We start from the raw sequence: 22,517 nt of genomic DNA, 5'->3' as shown, positions 1-22,517 counted from the left end.
AGCGCGCGTGTGTGTGTGTGTGTGGTGGGGGTATAAAAATGCATTATACGTAGACTACGACAATTTTCTCATGTCATATTTCCATTGGGTAGAAATTTGTCACTTTGATTTGTTGTTTAGGCATAAAACACACAGTATTCCTAATTAAATAGAATTAGAATCAAATTAGTTAGTGGTAACTATAAGATTTCAGTGTTCAAAACATGAGAAATAGCAATTCTTGGGTTTTATGCACTAAAAAAAATGCCAGGATGTTTCAACCCACCTTTGGGTTGGACAAACCCAACCTTTAGGTTTAAATTTAAATTAAAAAAAAAAAATTATAAAGATATTTAAACCAACAGTTAGGTGACCCAAACATGAAACTCGGTATAGTTTATGTGTGTGGAAACATCAGTCTCAAGTCGTATTTTTAAAGGATGAAGCGTTTATTTAGAACATTGAAGCGATCATCGAGCAAAATATTTTCCTGTAGACTATATATCCATGAAACCGGTTTTTATATTTAGGTTTTAGGCCTACAATAATATAATAGTCAACAATTAAATCTCCACCATTCACTGGTGGCCTTTTTCACGATTTATCCGTGGCAGTCAGCTGTAGAAATGTTAGCACTGGTTTTAATGAGATGTTCAGCATTTTTCCAGGAGGAGGATCTGTCTGGGCTGGGTTGTGGTCGCTGGAGCCGGTTTGCGCCGTTCCTTCGCCTCCTCACTACAATTCAAAGGTACTAATTGTAAGGAACACAAAGACAGCAAGGCAGTGCAAACTGTTTGCCAGACCAACAACCAAATTTTTTTTTTTCGTTCGTCATGTGTGGGTTTAATCAAGATCAAATATTCAGTCCCACTAACGTAAAACTTGTTTGGAATAATAATGATAATAATAATAATAATAATGAAAATTATTTTAATCGTATCAGGCTAGCTGGACCAAGACCGAAGCAAATTCTTTTTTCTTTTCATTTTAATTTATTAGACCATTTATTCGCTAGCCTATTGAAATGTGACTCAGCCCAGAACACATGATCCCAAAATGTAAAAATAGTATCATGGTTTTCTCTATAATTTCCACTCGAAATTTATTTTCACGCTTGCAAAGTTAAAGACCCTTTATAAATCACAGAAAAGTAACTAAGACGGGCTCTAAAGCAAAGTGCTCGGTGCGTTGATCTGTTTTGTTACCTTAAAGAAGACAAAATGATTGATAATTAAAGAAAAACACACATTTATTTGGGGTTGTCCGAACTTTCATGAGATCGGGCTGGTTGTCCTTAATGATTTGGCACATCGTCGGATGTACGCGTTGAGGTCAAAATTCAAGGCACCATTCAGAGTGTTTGGGTCCATTGTCCATTTAAAACATTTAATATTCTTCCAAATGCAATAAATTACATGCACACAATTTACACATTATACACGTTCTTCTAGGACTGCCATATCGATACATTGCATATTCCTCAAAAAAAAAAAAAAAATGTTAACACCAGTCCAATATACAACAAAATAATAAACAAATTTCAGTACAACGTTCCTGCTCCGAGTGCCAACGAGTGTTGTAACGTGCCAGGAGCCTGAAGGTGAGAATTCATCGCCCCGGCGGCGGAATACCATGATGCGCTGGCGCTTTCCAGAAACGTGGATGCCGCTGTGTTAATATTCTGCTGCTGATGGTGAGGTCTCTGAGGACCCTGTGAGTCCCAGACAGCGGGAGACTGCGGGGAGTTACACGCCATCGGGTCGCTGGAGCTGGGACTGTGTTCTGGAGGCAGCTCGCCGTTTTTCATGATCTTCTTTAGTTTTGATCTTTTGTTCTGGAACCAAATTTTCACCTGAGGAAACAAAAACAAAACATTTTTTTTAGTTTCTGTGGACAAATAAATGAAGCCAAACCTCTAGTCCTACATGATGATAATATATTGGCCTATATATTTTTGTTATATCGTAAACAATTTTTTACAACCTATGAAAAAAATTAACTGTCTATAACATGCGCTTGCTGCAGCAAGCTCATTTTCACATTCTTATTTTGCTAATAGGCTATAAAAAATAAGGCCTCTCTATTTGAGAATTACATAAAAAGACATTGCAATAAAAATCAAATAAAAAACATGCTGAAATATCGTCGAACCTGTGTCTGCGTGAGTCCCAGCGACGCCGCGAGCTCGGCTCTCTCTGGGAGCGCGAGGTATTGCGTGTTCTGAAACCTTCTCTGAAGAGCAGCGAGCTGAAAACTGGAGTAGATGGTGCGGGGCTTCCGGACTTTCTTGGGTTTTCCGTTGACCATCCTCACTTCGGGCTCGGCTGTTTCTTTTTCTGACGGGTGAGCAGAAATTTGGTAAATGAACGGGAACAGAAACTCACTCTTGAATCATTGTTGGTAATTATTGCCGTGATTTCTGTCAAGTGTCGTAATGCTTTAAAATTGCAACTCGCATATATTCAAGCAGAATCATTTGTCAGAAAATCTTTACGCATTTTACTCTCTCTTATTTTCTATGTAATCTATCTCCATATTGCATGCAGGTTTTCCCCACCATAACATATAGCATTAAAGAAACTTAAATGCAATCATGTTTCGTCAAATCAAATTGAGACCCAATAAAAAGAAACAATTCCTAGCCTATAATAATACTCAATAATAATGCTAATGATGTATAATAACAACAATAATAATATGCTTAAATATAGTAAGCTAACTGACCTTGCGGGCTCGGTTGTGACTGCACCCTATTATATGTTCCGGCATATTGGTGATATGCTGTGGAGTATGAGCCGTAATCAGGGTAGGATTTTGCAGGGTAATTTCCAGAAGATCCATTGACTCCGTGGTATTGGTACTGATAGGCATTAAGAGGTTTCCCATAAGTGCCCGAGTTTGGTGAACAATAGCCATGATGAACTCCTCCAGCAGGGCTGTAATAGCCAGAATCCGTGGCTGTCGACTCCGGTAGGGTTGGAGATTCCTGAGATGGATGATGCATCGTGGAGAGCTGAAAAGCGTTTTGGAAATCTGCAGGTTTAATACTCGGAATCCTTCTGTCGAATACTCCAGTCATAGTTCGGATAAGACAACGTAAAAAGGCAGTCTAACTCTATAGGGGTCCACAGAGTCTACACTAACATTGTGTGTGCAAGCGTCAGGCGTCTCTCTTGAAGACTGCTTTAAGCCCCGCAGCAAAGACTTGGTTAAATCCTAAATTGCGCTGTTACGCACTGCAGGGAGGATCTAGTGCCATTGGCCAAGGAGCACAGCAGACGGCAGTTACTCCCCAACCCGTTCAACCAGTTTCAGAGGAACAAAAAACTTAATAGAGGTATTTATGGTATGTTTACAGACAAATGGAAAGGGAAATTGATTATTATTTGATAGGCTAAGTCGCTCACCGTATAGAAATAAGACGTCCGTTGATCTATTCTAACTCTAACAGCAGAAATGTCTGATTCCTTAGTTTTGTTTGGAACAAAACTGGCTACTCTCACCGAAGATACAATAACAAATCTAGATATTGTTTTGTTAAGTTGTATCCTTTCAAACGAATCAACAGATTAAACTATTTTTTTTTTTCAGATTAAACCACCGTTTGTTTGTTTATTTTGTAGGCTATTTCATTATCCTATAGCTGTTTGGTCTGCCCTGATCTAGCCTAGGCCTACATATGAGTTTGCATATTTGTTACACATAAAATGTGTAATATTTTTCAGATCACAATCATTTGTCACTGAAAACAACCAAATGGCCATACTGGATGTCCACCTGTGTCTGCGGCGGGGTTGTTTATGACAGCAACGCATGACAGCACTTTGGTGTGACTGGTTTTATGATATCTAATATCACCGTAAAATATATTGCTAATTTGTCCAATTATTGTTGTTCCTAAATCTTAATAAAGAGCATTGTCAAGCATGCATTCACAGTGACAAGGATATTCACCAATAGTGGTGAAATGGTGCCACCAAGTGGAGATTAGTGAGTGGAATAAGGCATAGTCAAAGTTTCCTTACAAATGCTCCTCAAGACAATGCATGTCCACTGTAATAGTGCATTAATGCAGAGGCATTGACTAGGAAAAAAATCTAACCTATGAAACCAAATTAAAATAAAATCCGAGAGATTTCATTCCCTCCATTGACAGCTACGAAACTACTTTGGCGTTTCAAAAAGTTCATAAAGAGATCGTAAAACTAATCCATTTGAATTGAACATTCAGTCACAATTTTCTGAAGAGACTCCATCTCTTTATATGATGAACAGATTTAAGGCTTTTCTTCACATCAGCATTTATCAACGAACATAAAGGACATAAGCAGATGATGAATGATAATAAGCAGAATGAACCTCATTGGTGCTCACACGTCAAGTGAACATTCTTGAGCTTACCACATCTGTGTGAGTTGATGAATGTTTATTGTTTATGTGAATAAAAATGCTGTGAAATATTATAACATTTTAAATTAACTGTTTTCTGTTGTGATGCTATATTAAAATTATATTTATTCCTGTAATGCAGAGCTGAATTTTTATCATCATTACTCCAGTAGGCTATCTTCTCTTCAGTGTCACATGATCTTTCAGAAATCCTAATATGCTCATTTAATAGACAGTTGTGCTGCAGTGCTTAATATTTTTGTGGGAGCTGTGATTTATACCAGAATTCTTTGCTGAATAAAAGTGCTTCATTATAATTGTAAATATAAATATAACTTTTTTGTAATATTTAAATTCATATGTCTTTTGTCTGTTTTGACCCATTTAATGTGCCTTTGCTAAATATGAGTGTTACTTTCTTCTTTTAATATCTTACTTATCCAAACCTTTGAATGGCAATGTATTATGATTCCCAAAAAATAAAAAATTGATTAGGCTATCTTAGAATGATTTCTAAATGATCATGTAATATATTACAACAGAAACTGGTTAATTTAAGATTGTAATAGGCCTAATATTTTACATTATTACTGTTTTTAGGCCTACTGCGTTTTTGATCAAATAAATGCAGCCTTTGTGAGATTAAGAGACTATACTTTCAACAACAACAACAAAACTCAATTTCCAATCTAATCTACAAAACATTTACAAACCAAATATAATTTTTAAAAAATGATTTTTAAAACATTTTTTAAATATAATAAATAGAACCAAAACTTTTTTACATTCATAAATCATTATCAGCTAATCATTTTTAAAATAATCTCTTAACAAACCCGGAAATGACGTAACATGAGCGCCAGTATTATTTGGACTTTGTGAAATTAAATTTAATGAATGCTTTGTTACTACTCTTGGTAAATAAATAAAAAACGACTGAATAAAACGTAAAGCGTTCAAATTCCATGAGCCTAGTTTGTAGCAGTGAGAGTGTATGTGCGAGCGAGTGAGTGTCGGGTAAATAGGCGCTCGTGCTGTGATGGGGGGATGGGATGGGGCCACTCAGAGCTCTCGTGCTCCACTAACTCAGCGCGCTCATTAATCTCAGTTTTCTCCTCTATATGATATATCGATGCTGTTTTAAAATAAAAATCACATTTCCAGTTACCGCATGTGTTACTTGGCAACAGAAGAGCAAAAAGTGACGGCCTGCGATTGAATTTTGGTGCAGAAAGGGTTAGAAAATGTATCCCATTGGAGCAGCTGGTGGTGAGTATTATTATGATTAGCGAGCGTGCTAGCGAGGAGATGCTAGCTGGAATAAGTGTGGTGTTTTGATAATAATAAAATATGTAATTTAGTGGCGTTCGGTTGTACATGACGTCGATGTTCAAATTATGTTTTAGCTTATAGTAATGAAGTGTTGTTTTTCATCTCTGTCGAGGTGTTTGTTTTGTAGGCCCATTGTTATTGTTAGCCTGCTAGCTAAGCTTGTTGACCTGCTGGCTTTTGAATCTACAGCAGTTGGTTAAATTGTTATGTACGTCAATCTTAAACGGTAATATGACGTACGTTGGAACTATTTTGGGTTTGGAGATATAAAATTAGTTTTTAGGGTTTAGGCTAATTGTAGTAAGTGAATTGAACGCTGGTTGTCTGGCACCAGTTTGACTTTCTCCAGTTATGAAGATCACGTTAGATGAAAGTTCCTAACTAAAGTTTTAGTCAATAACATTACATACACAATCAACGTTAATTATTACGCGTCCAAATGTTTCAGGTATAGTTGTAACGTTTTGTTATTTATTTGAACAGTTGATATGTTCAGGTAACTTAAAGTTTAACTGTTAACTTAAATTATGAATGTAAATTAGAGATTAGAGTAAATGTCATTAGAGTTTAGAAATGGTTGTTTTATTGTTTAATCTATATTTATCACTTTTCTTAATAAAATTGTTGAACTTAAATGCTTTTCACACATTTTAAGAAAGAGGCATTCAAATTACAGAACTTTTTGTCATAAATGGTCAAACTCAGTTGGTAACGCTTCAATAAGTCAACAATAGTTGCATTAGTTAAACTAACAATGAACATTACTTTTACTGCATTTAATTGTTTTTATTAATGTTAAATTGAAAATATGGTATATTTATAGTGCTAATGTAGTCAATGAATCAGTGGTTGAGTTTGTTATTCCACTGTAGTTACGTAAACGGTTGATTTTTTATTAATAAATGCTGAAGAAATATATTGCGAATGGGATCGCTTAGGTTCCATGTAGTGACAAGTTTGTTTTATTGTCAGTTTTAGACATATGGTGGTAGCCGTTGAAAAGATGTCCTTGTACATATGTGTGTGTGTGTTTGGCAGGTTTTTGACTTTCTTGTGTGGTGTTTGTGATAAGAAGGTAAAAGGCCTGTTGCCCAGTGGGATGGGTTCACGGTCCTAGTATCTTCCTAGCGTGTTGTGTTTTTAGGGTTGATAAGACACTTCAGGGAATCTGTCAGCCAAAGACTTCAGATACCCACAACCTTCTTTCTTTTGCATCATTTTTTTTTTTTTTTTTTTGAATTTCACATGTTTAACATGGTTGCATTAACTTGACCTGTTTTTTTTCCCCCCAAATCAACAAACACAGCGTGACCCAATTTTATTCTAAGCTAGACTGTGTAATCAACTAAATCTGATGGGTATTATTAGCTAGAACCAGCTGATTTATTTTGATCTTGTATTCAAATTGTAATGTGGTATTTGCTACTTGACCTTGGCTTGCACATAAAACCTGTGTGCACTGCGCTGCTAGTAAAATGGCAGCATTTTCATGGTTTTACTTTTATATATGTTTCTGCACATGATCACCAATGTAGAGGTTTGTTTGAAATAAACCTGTTATTATGTCTTTTATAGCTGCTGAGATGTGTCAGTCCTCGGGGTCAGATGTTTCTGGTAAGCAGCCCAGACTAAGCTGGCCAAGCCTAGCTTATATTTTCAGTACTGTTTACCAAGTTGTCTTGAAGTGTTTAAAGCAAAGGAATGATGGTTTTGAAACTTAATGTACTGTTAAGAGCTTCGTTTTAACACACTAATTCTCTAAATTGTGACCACTGCTTAGTATTTTTCCTTTTCCAGTTTCTGATTGGGTTATTTACTAATGTTCTGAATCAGGTTTATTACTTAAATTGTTATTCACCCAAAAATATGATGGGGAAAAAAGCAGATCGTAAAACTAATCTATATAAGAATTGAGCGGTTTAGTCCAAATTTTCTGAAGAGCTTGGTCGCTTTAAATGATAAACAAATTTAATTTTAGCTTATCATATTAAGCGATCGTGTCTCTTCAGAAAATTTGAACTAAACCGCTCAATTCATATGGATTGGTTTTACGATCTCTTTATGAACTTTTTGAGCGTCAAAGTGGTAGTTGTGTAGCTGTCAATAGAGAGACAGAAATCTCTCGGATTTCATTAAAATATCTTCATTTGTGTTTCGAAGATAAAAGTCTTACGGGTTTGGAACAACATGAAGGTGAGTAAATGATGACCGTTATAATTTTTGGGTGAACTATCCCATCGGCAAAAGTGCAGTTGTACTGAACATCAGCACGGCTGTAATTCGCCACGAGACCACAGGAGGGACTGTGCTGATATTCAGTACAACAGAGCGACTATGAAATTGCTTTTCAATACAGTTAAACAAACAAGAAGTTAATAGCAAGTGACTTGCATTTCAAACTAATGTTGGCCAGTTATATAAGGTGGGGTGCTTGAGTTTATATGGCAGCAGAGCTCTAATAGTCTTACCTAAATGTTTGTGTGGGACTTATTAATGGGATAAATTTGCTCACTGAACTTTAAATGGACATTACTAGCTTGAAATAATTGACCTGGTAAAAATAACTAAATAAATAAACTCACGGAAACTGAATGTTTGTTTAATCTGTACGTTGTGAAGAAGCTAGATGCAGGGTTTTTTTTTTTTTCTAAATAGAGTAAATGTGTTTTTCATTATTTGTTGCTGGTTTGTGTGTGTTTTGGTCATTCAAAAGTCTTGTGTTTGTAAAATGATTCCCTAATTTTTTTTGTTCCCTTTTAAATACATTGAGAAAACCTGTTTTTGTACGTGTCCCGCAGCTCCTGTGTCTCCTCCACCACCAGAGTATGTCTTCAAACCACCTCAACGGCCAGACTTTGGCACAATGGGTAGGACAATCAAGCTTCAGGCCAACTTCTTTGAAATGGAAATACCCAAGTTGGAGGTGTACCATTATGACATAGACATCAAGCCTGAGAAATGCCCACGGAGAGTTAACCGGTAACATCTTCAACTGAAACTTTAAATTTGAACGGATTGTTTGTTTGGCAGGACATTTGTATGTACTTGTTTTGTTGATTTTGCAGTGAAATTGTTGAGCACATGGTCCAGCACTTTAAGACGCAGATCTTTGGAGATCGAAAGCCTGTGTATGATGGAAGGAAGAATCTCTACACTGCCATGCCTTTACCCATTGGAAGAGACAAAGTATGTACTATTAAAGTTTGTGTACTGAACCGAAAGACCCGATTCCTTCAGATTCCTTAATGCACAATTTTAACCCTAATGTTGAAATGTTATGCTCTTACTCTGAACCTTCTCAAAATGCAACATTGAGGTCTTTTGATATCTTATGGAGTGTCACAGCATACTGATGTCCCAAACTGCTCTTTTAGGTGGAGCTGGAGGTCACAATTCCAGGGGAGGGAAAAGACAGGAGCTTTAAAGTAGCTATAAAGTGGGTGTCATGTGTGAGTCTGCAAGCTCTACATGAAGCACTGTCTGGGCGGCTACCGAACATCCCCTTTGAGACCATTCAGGCTCTGGACGTTGTCATGAGACATTTGCCCTCTATGAGGTTACTGGCTATGTGTTCCATATATATCCTCATGCTTAGTCCTTCTGCACATGCACACTGCTGTTTTAACACGTGTTATTGTCTACAGGTACACCCCAGTCGGACGTTCGTTCTTTACTCCGTCTGAGGGCTGCTCCAACCCCCTCGGCGGAGGAAGAGAAGTTTGGTTTGGCTTCCATCAGTCTGTTCGACCATCCCTCTGGAAAATGATGCTCAACATTGATGGTGCGTGTGAACTGACAGCAGTAGTTGGATTTTTTTTTAAACGTTTTTGCACTGCTAATATTTATGTAAAATGTGTTTTTTAGTGTCCGCCACTGCATTTTACAAAGCTCAACCTGTGATTGAGTTCATGTGTGAGGTTTTGGATTTTAAAAGCATCGAAGAGCAACAGAAGCCCTTAACAGATTCCCAGAGAGTGAAGTTTACCAAGGAGATCAAAGGTAATTTATCACAGTGATTGACAGATGTTTTATGGAATTTATTTTTGTTATAATCTGAACTTTGAATTTGCATTACAGGTCTGAAGGTTGAAATAACTCACTGTGGACAGATGAAGAGGAAGTACAGGGTGTGCAATGTGACTAGGAGACCAGCAAGCCATCAAACGTAAGATCTTTCATTAAATAGTTTTAGCTCTTTCTGTATGAATGCCGTTAAATTTGTATTCCTCATCGAGATGATGCTGTTAAAGGTCGATGCTTTTTAAAATGTATTTTGCTTCTCTCAAGGTTCCCCTTGCAGCAAGAGAATGGCCAGACCATTGAATGCACTGTCGCGCAGTACTTCAAGGATAAGTACAAATTGGTGCTGCGATACCCACATCTCCCATGTTTACAAGTTGGTCAGGAGCAGAAACATACCTACCTTCCACTGGAGGTTGGTCAAGACCACATCTTACACTTATGTTTTCCCCCTTCTCTCCTGATGCCTTTCTCTGAATGTCATTTTCCTTTTTTTTTTAATCCAGGTCTGTAACATAGTAGCCGGACAGAGATGCATAAAGAAACTGACAGACAATCAGACCTCCACTATGATACGTGCCACAGCCAGGTCTGCGCCTGACCGTCAGGATGAGATTAGCAAACTGGTATGTGATCAGAAAACTGATCTTTTGCAGTCACTTAAATCTCATTCACATCTCATGAGATATTTCATTTGTTTGTGACAGATGAGAAGTGCCAACTTCAACACTGATCCTTATGTGCGTGAGTTTGGAGTCATGGTAAGAGACGAGATGACTGAGGTCAATGGTCGGGTCCTTCAGGCACCTTCGATTCTTTATGGTGGAAGGGTAGGAACCTGTTCTGGTCAACTGAACTTGAAAATTATGCCGCTGACCTTTTGGTTAAATCCCTGTCTAATTTGGTCATGCATCTCTGGCTGTTTCAGAACAAAGCAATAGCGACCCCAGTCCAGGGTGTGTGGGACATGAGGAACAAGCAGTTCCACACAGGGATTGAGATCAAAGTGTGGGCTATTGCCTGCTTTGCCCCACAGAGGCAGTGTACAGAACTCCTCCTTAAGTAAGTCAGCTTTGACTGGAATTTGTATTTGATTGAATTCTAATCAATACATCAGTGGTTCTCAACCAGAGGGCTTCGTTTGAAAATGAGCAGTTTTGTCATAGCAGAAGTATCTTGGGGTCCCTTTAAATATCATCTCTGACAGTGGAGTGAAAAAGATTGAGACCCTCTGCCTAGTCAAATCCTTCGCTTGTTTTCTCTAGGGCGTTCACTGACCAGCTTCGTAAAATCTCACGTGATGCTGGGATGCCCATTCAGGGCCAGCCGTGTTTTTGCAAGTATGCCCAGGGAGCAGACAGTGTGGAGCCCATGTTCAAACACCTCAAGTACACTTACCAAGGCTTACAGTTGGTGGTGGTTATCCTACCCGGGAAGACCCCCGTTTATGGTAATTTAACTCCTCTGTTTCTTCAGTGTTTATGTTTGCAGAGTTTTTTTTTTAGGTTGTATCCCTCTAAACACTGTAATTCTCATAGCTGAGGTGAAACGTGTTGGAGACACTGTTCTTGGCATGGCCACCCAGTGTGTCCAGGTGAAGAATGTACAGAAGACCACACCTCAGACCCTTTCCAACCTTTGCCTCAAGATTAATGTCAAACTGGGTGGAGTCAACAACATTCTTCTTCCACAGGGCAGGTGAGGGCAGTTGCTCCAAAAGCCTTTGACATGTAGAATAAGCTTAAGGCACTTTTCTGAGTCTTTGTCTGACTGTCTGTTATGTCCTGGGCTGCTTTCCCATGAGACTTAAAGGAATAGATCACCCAAAAATGAAAATTATTTTCTCAGTCTCAAATTGTTCCAACCCCGTAAAATTTGGTTAATCTTTTTGGGAAATAAATTAAATATTTTTAATGAAATCTGAGTGGTTTCTGTCCTTCCAACACAAAAGTCATTAGTGTTGTAAAACGAATCCATATGAATGAAGTGGTTTAATCAAAGTCTTGTGAAGAGGTATGAGGATCACTTTATATGATGAACAGATTTCATTTAGGCTTTTATTTAAATCTAAGCAGTGATCGACATGCATATACGTAGAGCACATCACATTTGGTAAACATGGAAGCTCAAACAGGTGTGTGTGTGTGATGTATGAGAACCAAAGAGGCATGACCAAATTAAATTGTGCATCATATAAAATGATTATATCTCTTCACAAGACTTTGATTAAACCTTTTGATTCATATGGATTTGTTTGACAAAAATTTAATGACTTTTTTGGATCACATAAAGTGATTGTTCCTCTGATGATTCATTTTATGACCTCTTCATGACCGTTTGGTTTCCTGTCTTTTCAATGGAGGGACAGAAACCACTCAGGTTTCATTAAAAATATCTTATTTGTAAAATGTTCTTTTGGGTTCGGAATGAACATTTTTGGATTAATTTTCCCTTGGGAAGAAAATCCTTTTATCACTAAACTATCCTGCACATCTTTTTTTTCATCTTTAGGCCCTTGGTGTTTCAGCAACCAGTCATCTTTCTGGGTGCAGATGTAACTCATCCACCAGCTGGAGATGGCAAGAAACCCTCAATTGCTGCTGTAAGACTGAGAAACCTGACAGCCTTAACATGACTGATTATGCTCATTGCAGAGTGCCAAGTAGCACTAATACCACAAGTGTGACCCGTATCGAGTTCTGGTGCACAATTTTAAGCCAGATCATATTGCCTCAAAGGTCTCTTAAAAAGGCTTTTAACATATTTTTTTTTGGTGGCATTTAGGTTGTTGGCAGTATGGATGCCCACCCAAGTCGATACTGTGCCACGGTTCGGGTGCAACAGCACCGTCAGGACATCATTCAGGATCTGGCCACCATGGTGAGAGAGCTGCTCATCCAGTTCTACAAATCCACACGCTTCAAACCAACACGCATAATCTACTACAGAGATGGCATCTCGGAGGGCCAGTTCAACCAAGTAAGCTGCAGACCTGCATCTTCTGCCAACACTTGATAAGTGTGCTGAAACATTTAATTGAATCTTCGTCATCCTATTTTGACCATGCAGGTTCTACAGCATGAACTGCTGGCTATCCGGGAGGCCTGCATCAAGCTGGAGAAAGATTATCAACCAGGAATCACCTTTGTAGTAGTGCAGAAGAGACACCACACCAGGCTCTTCTGCATGGACAGGAATGAACGGGTCGGTCATTGCACAGGCACAATTTGTATGATTGCAAGCTGTGCTTTTAAGTGTACTCCTTTCATTGAAAATATACAAAAGTATTTATAAATGTGGTTATTGCAAACATCTTGCGAAGTAAATGGTAAAGCGTTAGTTTCAATGTCCTGAACAAATTGTTTGTAAAACAGCAGAAACCTTTTTTATTTTTATTTTTTTTTTACTTTTTTATTGTTTAATGTCTTTTTTTAAATTTGCCTTTCAAATTGACTGTTTTGTATTCAAGGTCGGAAAGAGTGGCAACATCCCTGCTGGCACCACAGTTGACACCAAAATTACTCACCCATCTGAGTTTGACTTTTATCTTTGCAGTCATGCCGGAATTCAGGTACCATTGAATATTTTAAATGGAATATCAATTAGAGGTCGACCAAGAATCCTCAAATTCATAGACTTTTTATAGAATTTGTTTGCATTTGAATGCTTTATTCCTAGTTATCAGGTACTTTAAAAAGTAGAGGTTAATTTGCTTTAGTGTTGGTGAATAATATTATATTTGTCTTAGAGTGTGTGTGAGTTTTTAATTGCTGAATCTCCACAGGGAACCAGCAGGCCGTCTCACTATCACGTGCTGTGGGATGACAACCATTTCACCTCTGATGAGCTGCAGGTCCTCACATACCAGCTGTGCCACACCTACGTGCGCTGCACCCGCTCTGTCTCCATTCCTGCACCAGCCTATTACGCCCACCTGGTGGCATTCCGTGCCCGTTACCACTTGGTTGACAAAGAACATGACAGGTACTGAATGTCTGAATGGCAATTCATTGCAATGTAATAACTACTTTTTTTTTGGTCAAACCACATTGTCTAAGCTGTTGTTTTATTTAACTGATAACATGTTGAGCAGGCTATATAGCATCGCTGTCAGTGGAAACCTTGTATGTCTAAAACAGCTACTTTTCAGGTAGTGGAAAAAGCACTTTTTAAAATTAACAGAGAAAGGTCATTCCAAAGCCTAGGAGCCTCAACTCACAGGTTCTAAGTTTATTGTAGCTATGTGTGCCTATTTATTTATCTTTTTTCTGTCAATTTGCCAAAATCTCATGTTATAAAAGATGAAGTATTGGCTATGACTCGAGGACAAATGCTAGACACTTCCCTGCTCCTCAAATCTGTAAAAAATTAGACTTTATATAATATATAAAGAACACACAGGGGTTCGGAATTAAAGAAAATACAGTACTTATTCGAACAAACAGTTCTTTATTTACCCTTGAATTGCAAACAAGCAGAGACGGTCCAAAATGTGTTTGGCGCTGCATTCACGATAGGCGGGTTGAGTTATGAGGTTTGAGGAACCAATGAAGTTTGGTAAAGCACGCTCTTTTTAATGCTTTTCATTGTTTAAATATTTTGTAAACCCATAGAGAGACGTAAAACCGACCAATAGTAATGACTTGTATAGAGAGACGAGGTACTCTGGAGATTTGCCCGTTTGCGATGATGGCCTTGTTTGGTGTACTTTAAAAAGAAAATCTCTGCTTCATACTGTATGCTTGAGTAATTCTTAATAATGCTTCCAACTCTGTGTGATTATTGCATTTATTATGCATTTCCACTAGGTCTGATTTTATGTGTGTGGTATCTGTTTCTTGGCAGTGCTGAAGGCAGTCACACATCAGGTCAGAGTAACGGCAGAGATCAGCAAGCCCTGGCCAAAGCTGTTCAGATCCACCAGGACACACTGCGCACCATGTACTTCGCCTGAACATAGCCAGAAACAAGCCCCACATCCTGAAAACAGCACGGTGTGTGCGTGTGTGTGTTTGTGTTTGCCTCATGAGAACCTTCAAATGGGGGAAAAAACAATAATCGTCATGCTGTTAGGTTTCCCATTGCCCATGTAGTCAATTACCGAACATCCTAAATATCCATGGTTTTTAAAACTGTAACTTATTAATTTATCTCTTTTTTTTCCTTTAGTTTGGTGGGCATGATTGTGTATCTGTTGTGCATGTCAGATTTGAGGTTAACATGTTTACATAGTCAATCCAAAAATTCAGATTATTTTTACACTGAAAGTTACATTTGCATCCGGATGGGCTTGATTTAATACTATTGCCAAGGCTGGTGATGGAGACTGTTGAACAGTAGTTTTTACAAACTCATCAAACCAATGAATTCGGGTTAGTTTAGGATAACACGGATCAGGTTAAGGGGTTGTGGGGATGCAGTTTCCACAGCTAAATTATTTATCAGCAAGAGCAAGTGCACTGACCAGAAGAGGACTTCAGGACAAAAGTACTTATCCTGTTTTGTTTCATTTATTTGTTGTGCTAATATGATTTTTTTTTATTTTTTTTTTTATCATGGTGTCATTTATTGTTTAGTCCAGGGCTCAGTCAACCTACTGTACCTGTCCGTGTCCGCCAATGGCATGATTAATGGAGTGCTATCATGTACTTGTGTCAGAAAATTTGAACACAGTGAGTGCAGAATCAAGAAAGGAAGTGAGAATGTAGAAATTGTTCTGACAATCAGTTTTCTGGCACTCTGCCACTCATTTGAGGCTGGTTCTCATCAGTGACGCCCTCCGTTTACCTGTGACAGGGTTCTCGGTGCAGAAATATCTTTGTAATATTGATAATTCACCTGTAAAGTACTAATGTTTTAGGACTCCAAGCATTTAGATTGAGATGATCTTGTACGTACTTTAAATTTTGCTGCCATGAGCATTTCTCTGATTTGTCAGATGTGATTGTAACAACCTAACGTTTCGGTGGGTGGGTGTATGAGTTAAATTTCGTTCACATCAAAAATCGCATTTTACTTTAAGCACCTATTCTGACATTTTCATTTGACGTTGTCAAAAATATTCCCCGCAACGAAACATGAGGTAGTTTTGTGCTGAATATTGGGGAATCTGGAGTTTGCTTGGTTCTCTGTGCCGTTTCCAACGGTGAAGTTTGACTGTACTAGGTTTAAACGCTGTCGTCGCACTCCAGCTGACTTTATAGGCAATCGAAACTTTTAAAAATTAATACAGATATCAATTGCATTGTTCATAGAGACACGAGGTCAGTGAAAAGTTCATACAAATTTCGAATGCACCTTAGTTTTTTTTCTTCTTTTTTTTCCCTCTGGCTTATAACCATTTCCATGAGAATATTTCCAATCCCTTTTTAAAACTTTTTCTTTTTAGATGTAAACTGTGTGAATCTTTTTTTTTTACCTTTTGTAGAATCACAGGGTTGGCGTGTGGTCATTAGCTTTTTATTGTTTAACTGAAAAGGAACATTTATTTAGTGCGAATTGATCCAGACTTCGTTCAAATTAAAGCGCAATACATTGTGTATGTGTTGGTAAACTGTTTTTGTGTAAACAGTCTTATGCCTTCTAAAGCATATCATGATGTGTGTAGTGATTGATCTAGTGAGTCTTGTTAGTTAATTAACTGTAAGATCACTTCCCCAAAATAATGTTTCAATTTTAACTTGAAATTCTTGGGAATTTTTAACCATCTTTTTCTAACTATGCATTCTTAACCAAGAGATTTTAGTGGTATGTTTATGTATGTGAATTTAGAACATTTGTAATGTAGTCGTTTTCATGCTGGGTACTTTTAGTCGTGTAAATAGTGCAAACCCTGTACCCACTGTAGCAGTATTAGCTTACAAAATACTCTATTTTTATTATCAACAATTGGATGTTCTTTGTATGGCTCTCAATTATTCCTGTTAGCCGAACAAGATTACATATGTACTTGTAGTTAATGTCCTACCATAACTGAAGCACAATAGGACATTATAATTGTAGGTGCTAGAGTTTATTCTTGAGACTACCATTTTTTAATATATATATATATAGATCTTGTTTAACTCCAACTTTTAAACAAGAACCATAGACTGGTCGGAGAGCTTAATGGGTATGTTTGGTTTTCGATCTGGTGAAATCTGACATTTTGACCCTGAAACCTTTTGCCATTTTCTAAACCCAACAGACTGTGTATAAGGGGCATTTTAATTTATCTTCAAATACTTGATTAGAGTCATGATATTGTTTGGCGCTGGTCTCAACTCGTGAAAGTAGATGCACTTTGAAGAGCAATGGACACAGACCCCTAGTTCCAGTGTTTATCTGGGTCATGAGTACGCTCTCTGGGTGCAGTTGTGTGGAAATGACTAGATGTCCTACCTCTTGTTACCTGTTACTTGTGTTATGGTAACATTACCGCACTGGTCATTTCCTCATAATTGCACGAGTGGGGAACGTTGTCTTTTCGTCCCTCTGAAAGTGAAAGTGGTAGATGTCACCGAAAATCTTTTCGTATTTGTTCAGAGGCCATACCTGCTGCCATTTAGCCTAGATTATTTAGCATTGCTATTGTTTTGTTATGGTAGTTAAGCTATGTTTTCAAAGCTAGAGTTGAGTGCTGCAAGTTTCAGATGTCATACATTTGATGTTTCATAAGTCAGACATGAATCCAAAAGAATATTTATATATGCTTTCAGTGAATAAATGGCTTAATGCTTTAAATGTGTGGCATAAGCTATAAAAATGTTCATAACTATGTAGTGTGAATTCCAGTTTCCAGTCCTTTTTCAATTGAAGCGCATTGTCGCTTTATCCATGTACTCATTTGGATATGCGTCACTTAGCTTTTTTGTGTTTTTCTTTTACAACTTTAGGTTTTTTTAATAATAGTATTTATCATTTAGCATTAGAAATATATGAGATCATTTCTCAAACTACTTAGATTTTCTCTGGACAACTGAAACCATTATTTTCGTCCTCATGACCTGCTTTAGTTAGATGTTTGCAGAAGTTACTGAGTTTAGTATTTTAACCTGTTCAAAATCAGCACCTTAGTCAAAGGTCTACAACATATGCAATTTCTCAAATATGAAATATGAGATGTTTTTGCACTATATCAGAAGAGGTGTTCCTAATTTGCATGCTGGTGAACAGATTTGTAAGGTTAGAGAGAAGAACCATCATTTTTAGACTAGTCTTGGCCTTGTTTCACATTGGCACTAATCGATTTATAGTTAACAGACGTGAGAAGGTCTTGGGTTCTTACACTATGCAAAAACACATTTCCATTCTGAGCAGCCTCTGTTTTTATAAATGGGGTTGTTTTGTTTTTATTTTTTTGTTTATTTTTCTTTGTAAAATCTGTCAAGCACACCACAATTATTTTTTCCACTTCACTATACTATCAACTGATGTTTTTTAATGATGCCATAAGGAATCTGATGCAGAGGTTCGATAAAAATAATTCTGTTCAAATGTTGTGAATGCAAATGTAATAGAGGCCAAGGATGAATGAAGTACGATGCTGGTTTTGTAGAGACCATCGCGTTAATCTATGCTGCAGCATCTCCGTTTCAGATTTTAAGAGGCACATCAATTAAAAATTGAAATGGTGCCTCAATTTCCCTGGAAGCTTTGAATTATCTACCAATGTTTTGACGATAACATTTAATGGATGTGTCATGATTTCTAGAGTATTGACTCTTCCTGCTTTAGTGAAGCTTGTATATTGCTTTGGCGATTGCAAAGTGTCTTTCCAGCTCTGTGTGGGGTTAGTGTCCACATGCCTCTTCGCTTTACTAAAACTAGTCAGTTTAGCTTTGATTATTAGTTTGTGCCCCAACAACTTTCAGATTTGAATTTTATTCATGTCAGACAAAAAAAAAGTCCTATCAAACGAATTGTGCCCCCCAGCTTGATGATCAGAGGTGGTCTTTTAACCTATAGAGATATATTGCTAATGTATTTGCATTAGAACTTTGCACTATAGTGTTTTTAAGCAGAAATGTAAGCCTCTCTTTACACACCGTAGTAGTTTTGTTACTGTTCTCATTGCTTTTCAAATTCCTAAGGTGGCAAGTTTCAAAGATGCTACCTTATGATCTGCTAAAACCATAAACAGTTTGAATGTACTTCATACACCTGCATACTGGTAAATAACACCCACATTACTTTCATCTGTTTGCTGCAGTTTGTTTAATGCATGCACATTTAAAGCAGCATTGAATCGTTTGGCTTTGATTCATGCGTATTTTGAACTCCTCTCACCGTTCATGGTTGTGATGTACTAGATTAACAGATATGGAGTGGCAACATTTGGGCAGTTGATTCAGAATACACACCGGCACAAAGATCCACCATGTATCGCTGACGTGTGGTGTGGTGCTGTACTGTAAACTGTGTACATAGGGCAATTTTTAGGTGTTTCATGTTTTTTGCCATGTATTGCTTGTATGTTTGCCAGAATTTCCAACTAAAGTTTCATCCAAAGGGTTTTTGAGATATACCACAATACCTATGTTCGTATATCCACCCAATAAGCCAAATTCACTTGTTTTAAAGCCCTTTTGCTTTACCAGCAAACACTCTGTGGTGGTCCCGTAATCATGACAGTGATGCTTGCTGAGCCTCAATTCATTGTGTGCACAAACTAAACCTCAACTCAGATTCATTACAGGTCAGTTGCCATTCAGCTTGATGATTTATTGGGGCGTGACGTTTCAGACTTTTTTGGATTTCTTCCTCCCTAGTCTAAAATGACCAAAATGTAAGCTTGTTGTGAGGGATAATAAGTATTCTGTTAAAAAGAGCACACTTCCATTAGTTCATTACATGCTAATGTTATTTATTCAAACATGAGCATGCATGTATAATAATTAAAATAGGGTCTTGAGACTGATTTATTGGAATAATTGAGAGCTTCATGGCTTTTTAAACCAACTTTGAAAAACTACCTCAATAGTATCAGGTGCTAACATTAAAATATCCCTTATATGTATATGTGCTCATGACAAAGAACAATTGTGACCAAACAACACAAGCCTATACTGTGTATCAAGTGTTTAGTTTTTTTTTTTAGGCGACTTTTTAAAATTTGTAATGGTGGATCAACATGAGGGATGTTTCAGCATGTAACAAATTCGCAGGGGACCAAAATAAATATGATCTGAAAGTTTCCCTTTTTTAAAATGTAGTCATAAATACTCATCAGCTTTTAGAGGACTTCATTAAAATCATTTTCCACTTTACATTTTGACTGAAATGGTGCTGGAACAAATAGCTAGGAAGAGAGTTCAGGCCAAGATTGTTGCCAAATCATGGTGCTTGGTTTGGTCTTTATGGATATCGACTGAGTTGAGTTGATCTGATATGTGGCGGTGTCATCCCCATGTCCATCACTAGCATTGTGCCATATTATGGATAACATACTTGACAAGAAGCGTCCAATGACCACTGCTTTGTGTTTAATGTATGTTTGGGGGAAGCTGACAGGATTCTCCTATGGAAGCAGCTTGTCAACCTGTGTCAAACGGCAATTTAACCATCGTCTTTGGAGTGCTAGGGTTATACTTGATTCTACAGCTTGATTTATATCCAGTATTGCAATAACACATTAAATCCTGATCCGTTTGATGAAAGTACCCCAACGAGTCTGCGATAAGCTATTTGTATTTAAGCATTTACGTGTAAGACTTTGGGGTGCCGTTCGTTGTAGATGATGCGCATTTACCCTGCTATATTTTATGAAGGGAATTCAGTTGTCTCTCAAACTCTGATTAAGGATGTTTAGCATCCTAAATACACTGGCATTTGAGTTTCTTGAGGGATAAATATTAAGGTACAAAAGGTTGTATGGAAATCAATCAAGTTTCTTGTTTTTCTTTGGCGAGCTTAAAAAAAAAAAAAAACGTCCAGTGTGTTTTCTCGTGTATGTGTGCCTTTTCAAAATCTCTCCCGCCCCTGATCGGGGGACTATCCTTTTAATTTGACACTCGGCTCCACATTGAATAATTTGTACATTTTATCATGCAACCTTGAGTGAATGCTGCATAGAATCAGTATTTGTATTTTGCACTTTCTAAGCAGTTTTAAAGGATGCCCTGTTGTAATTGGGCACACAGACTATTTAAGACGAGGTATTTTCTGCTACAATAGGAATTCTAAGGAACCATATGACTTGTTGGTCTTTCTGAAAAAGTGTATAGATGTGAAGTACCTCATAAGCCTGATAAATGCTGCATAAACTTCATTTATTGTTCTTTTGTGAACCTCATTTTTCCAACAGTTTCCCCTATAGGGAGGTTTGATGCCCGCAAGCTGTGCAAGCACCTTCAGAATTATGTGATTTACCAGAGCCGCTGTTTAATAGATTACCAGTAATGCACATCGAATGCAATTCTGACGTGATACAATATCACCAAGCCTCTAGCTCAGTGGATCATGACTATTGTATGGTGATGTCTTGCAGTCAAAAGTTACAATTGACTCGGTATTGCCATTTAAGGGCTGTATCTGCTATTGCCTCTCGTCCCCAATCCCCTCACCTGTGTCTTAATGTAGCCGTAGAACTGCATTTATGGATGGATCATAGTGAAGAATTCCTGGCCTTAAAATATGCACTATTACAACATGCAAATCACTTCAGATCAGGCCATATGTTTTTGCTATTAAAACTACCTCCTGAGAATGTAGTAGTGTCCTTTTTTCTTCCTCTCCCACCCCCAAATAGCTCTGTTAATTGACAATCATCATTTGTTTTTATTTTATTTTAATTTTTTTTAGATTTGAGTTCTCAGTATATTACAAACAATTATTTCTGGGACACTCTAGTTGAATATATATATTTTTTTTTTGTCGATGTTTGTCATGGAAGAGCCGAGCGACCAAAGTTTCCATTCGAAGGCTTTCTTGCACTGCCGTGTGGTGTCAAACCTCCCTCTCACATCAGCAATTTCTTTCATTTAACCTTGTGTTTGCTCCTTTGTAACATGCCAAATTAAATTTGCTGTCATTCCTGTCATGGCGAAGTCTTTAATTTCTGATTCATGTGTTTGCGTTCACTGCTAAGCTCCTTGTTGTTGTTTCTTGATAATGTAAAGTGTGAGCTTTTTTTTTTTTTTAAATAGCAAGATTACAAACTGAGATATGCTGTAAACCCTGCTAAAACATAATGTGAAAACGTATCATTTAATATAGCTCACTTTCGCTTGACTGTGTATTGCATCATTTAATAAACTTAATTTCCTCTGACCGATGTGTCTTAATGTTTTATATATGCCATATTTTATGTTTTTGGACATGCCTAGCCTCTGCTGATGTCTGAATCTCGCTGCTGCCAGGTTTTTTTCCCATTCCTGTTTGCTGAGATAATGTTGGACTTAAAAAAAGTCCCTCTGCTTATGTTTTTCTAGATCGCCAAACAACCATCTGTAAGTGAACGCAGATTGTGTGGATTCTTGCTAACCCAAAAAACAATGTTGCCTGAGGCCAAGTTGGTGCTTTCTTTTTCTTCTCGGATAACACACCAAAAATAATAAAAATATATATTGTACAGTTTAGTTTAGCTTAAAGTTTAGTTTTTTTAATGACAATCCTTGTATATCTGTTAAAAATTAGTCATGGCGTTTATGAGTGTCTGAGAGTCAACTTTAAACTTTCTAGTATAAACATGAAAAGGAAAAAAAAACATGTTCACAGACAGGGAAGTCCTTAAAGTTTACAATGGCCGTGTTTCAAAACCAAGTGAATACCTACATAAGTGTTATAGAAGCTTGCAAATGATGTCCAAAAATGCTGTC

The 22,517-nt window shown here is 37.4% G+C and overlaps 2 protein-coding genes across 3 annotated transcripts; one reads left to right on the top strand and one right to left on the bottom strand.

The window, feature by feature from the left end:
• Positions 1-1,336: 1,336 nt before the first annotated feature.
• On the bottom strand, positions 1,337-3,174 carry dlx5a (distal-less homeobox 5a). The gene is made up of 3 exons (XM_039680503.2): positions 2,704-3,174; positions 2,131-2,315; positions 1,337-1,831 (listed from the first exon to the last, which is right to left on the bottom strand). The coding sequence occupies exons 1-3, from the start codon at positions 3,056-3,058 to the stop codon at positions 1,520-1,522; spliced, it is 852 nt and encodes a 283-aa protein (XP_039536437.1). The 5' UTR covers positions 3,059-3,174; the 3' UTR covers positions 1,337-1,519.
• Positions 3,175-5,360: 2,186 nt separating this feature from the next.
• On the top strand, positions 5,361-21,969 carry ago2 (argonaute RISC catalytic component 2). 2 transcript variants are annotated; one of them, XM_089123144.1, is made up of 21 exons: positions 5,361-5,637; positions 7,276-7,314; positions 7,861-7,893; positions 8,499-8,679; positions 8,766-8,886; positions 9,075-9,256; positions 9,345-9,481; positions 9,565-9,699; positions 9,778-9,865; positions 9,988-10,135; positions 10,227-10,346; positions 10,428-10,550; positions 10,649-10,782; positions 10,986-11,170; positions 11,259-11,418; positions 12,232-12,322; positions 12,505-12,699; positions 12,790-12,924; positions 13,190-13,291; positions 13,505-13,704; positions 14,566-21,969. In XM_089123144.1, exons 1-21 carry the CDS (start codon positions 5,613-5,615, stop codon positions 14,672-14,674), a joined length of 2,643 nt encoding a protein of 880 aa, XP_088979270.1. In that variant the 5' UTR covers positions 5,361-5,612; the 3' UTR covers positions 14,675-21,969. The 2 variants fall into 2 exon arrangements, with proteins under 2 accessions (XP_088979270.1, XP_088979272.1); XM_089123146.1 differs by lacking the exon at positions 7,861-7,893 and having other exon boundaries at positions 5,475-5,637.
• The last annotated feature ends 548 nt before the right edge of the window (positions 21,970-22,517 follow it).

The sequence above is a fragment of the Pimephales promelas genome, chromosome 18 (assembly GCF_988280905.1).
Source record: "Pimephales promelas chromosome 18, fPimPro1.hap1.1, whole genome shotgun sequence".
In the NCBI taxonomy this organism is placed as follows: domain Eukaryota; kingdom Metazoa; phylum Chordata; class Actinopteri; order Cypriniformes; family Leuciscidae; genus Pimephales; species Pimephales promelas.
This window is presented reverse-complemented; position numbering and strand designations above follow the sequence as displayed.

Excerpts from the sequence above, each read along its gene's own strand:
- dlx5a (XM_039680503.2), bottom strand. The coding sequence starts at position 3,058 with ATGACTGGAGTATTCGACAGAAGGATTCCGAGTATTAAACCTGCAGAT. Across the intron at positions 2,316-2,703 it reads GTCACAACCGAGCCCGCAAG|AAAAAGAAACAGCCGAGCCC; the intron begins GTCAGTTAGCTT and ends CTCACCCGTCAG. Across the intron at positions 1,832-2,130 it reads TGGGACTCACGCAGACACAG|GTGAAAATTTGGTTCCAGAA; the intron begins GTTCGACGATAT and ends TTGTTTCCTCAG.
- ago2 (XM_089123144.1), top strand. The coding sequence starts at position 5,613 with ATGTATCCCATTGGAGCAGCTGGTG. Across the intron at positions 5,638-7,275 it reads TCCCATTGGAGCAGCTGGTG|CTGCTGAGATGTGTCAGTCC; the intron begins GTGAGTATTATT and ends TGTCTTTTATAG. Across the intron at positions 10,551-10,648 it reads CGATTCTTTATGGTGGAAGG|AACAAAGCAATAGCGACCCC; the intron begins GTAGGAACCTGT and ends TGGCTGTTTCAG.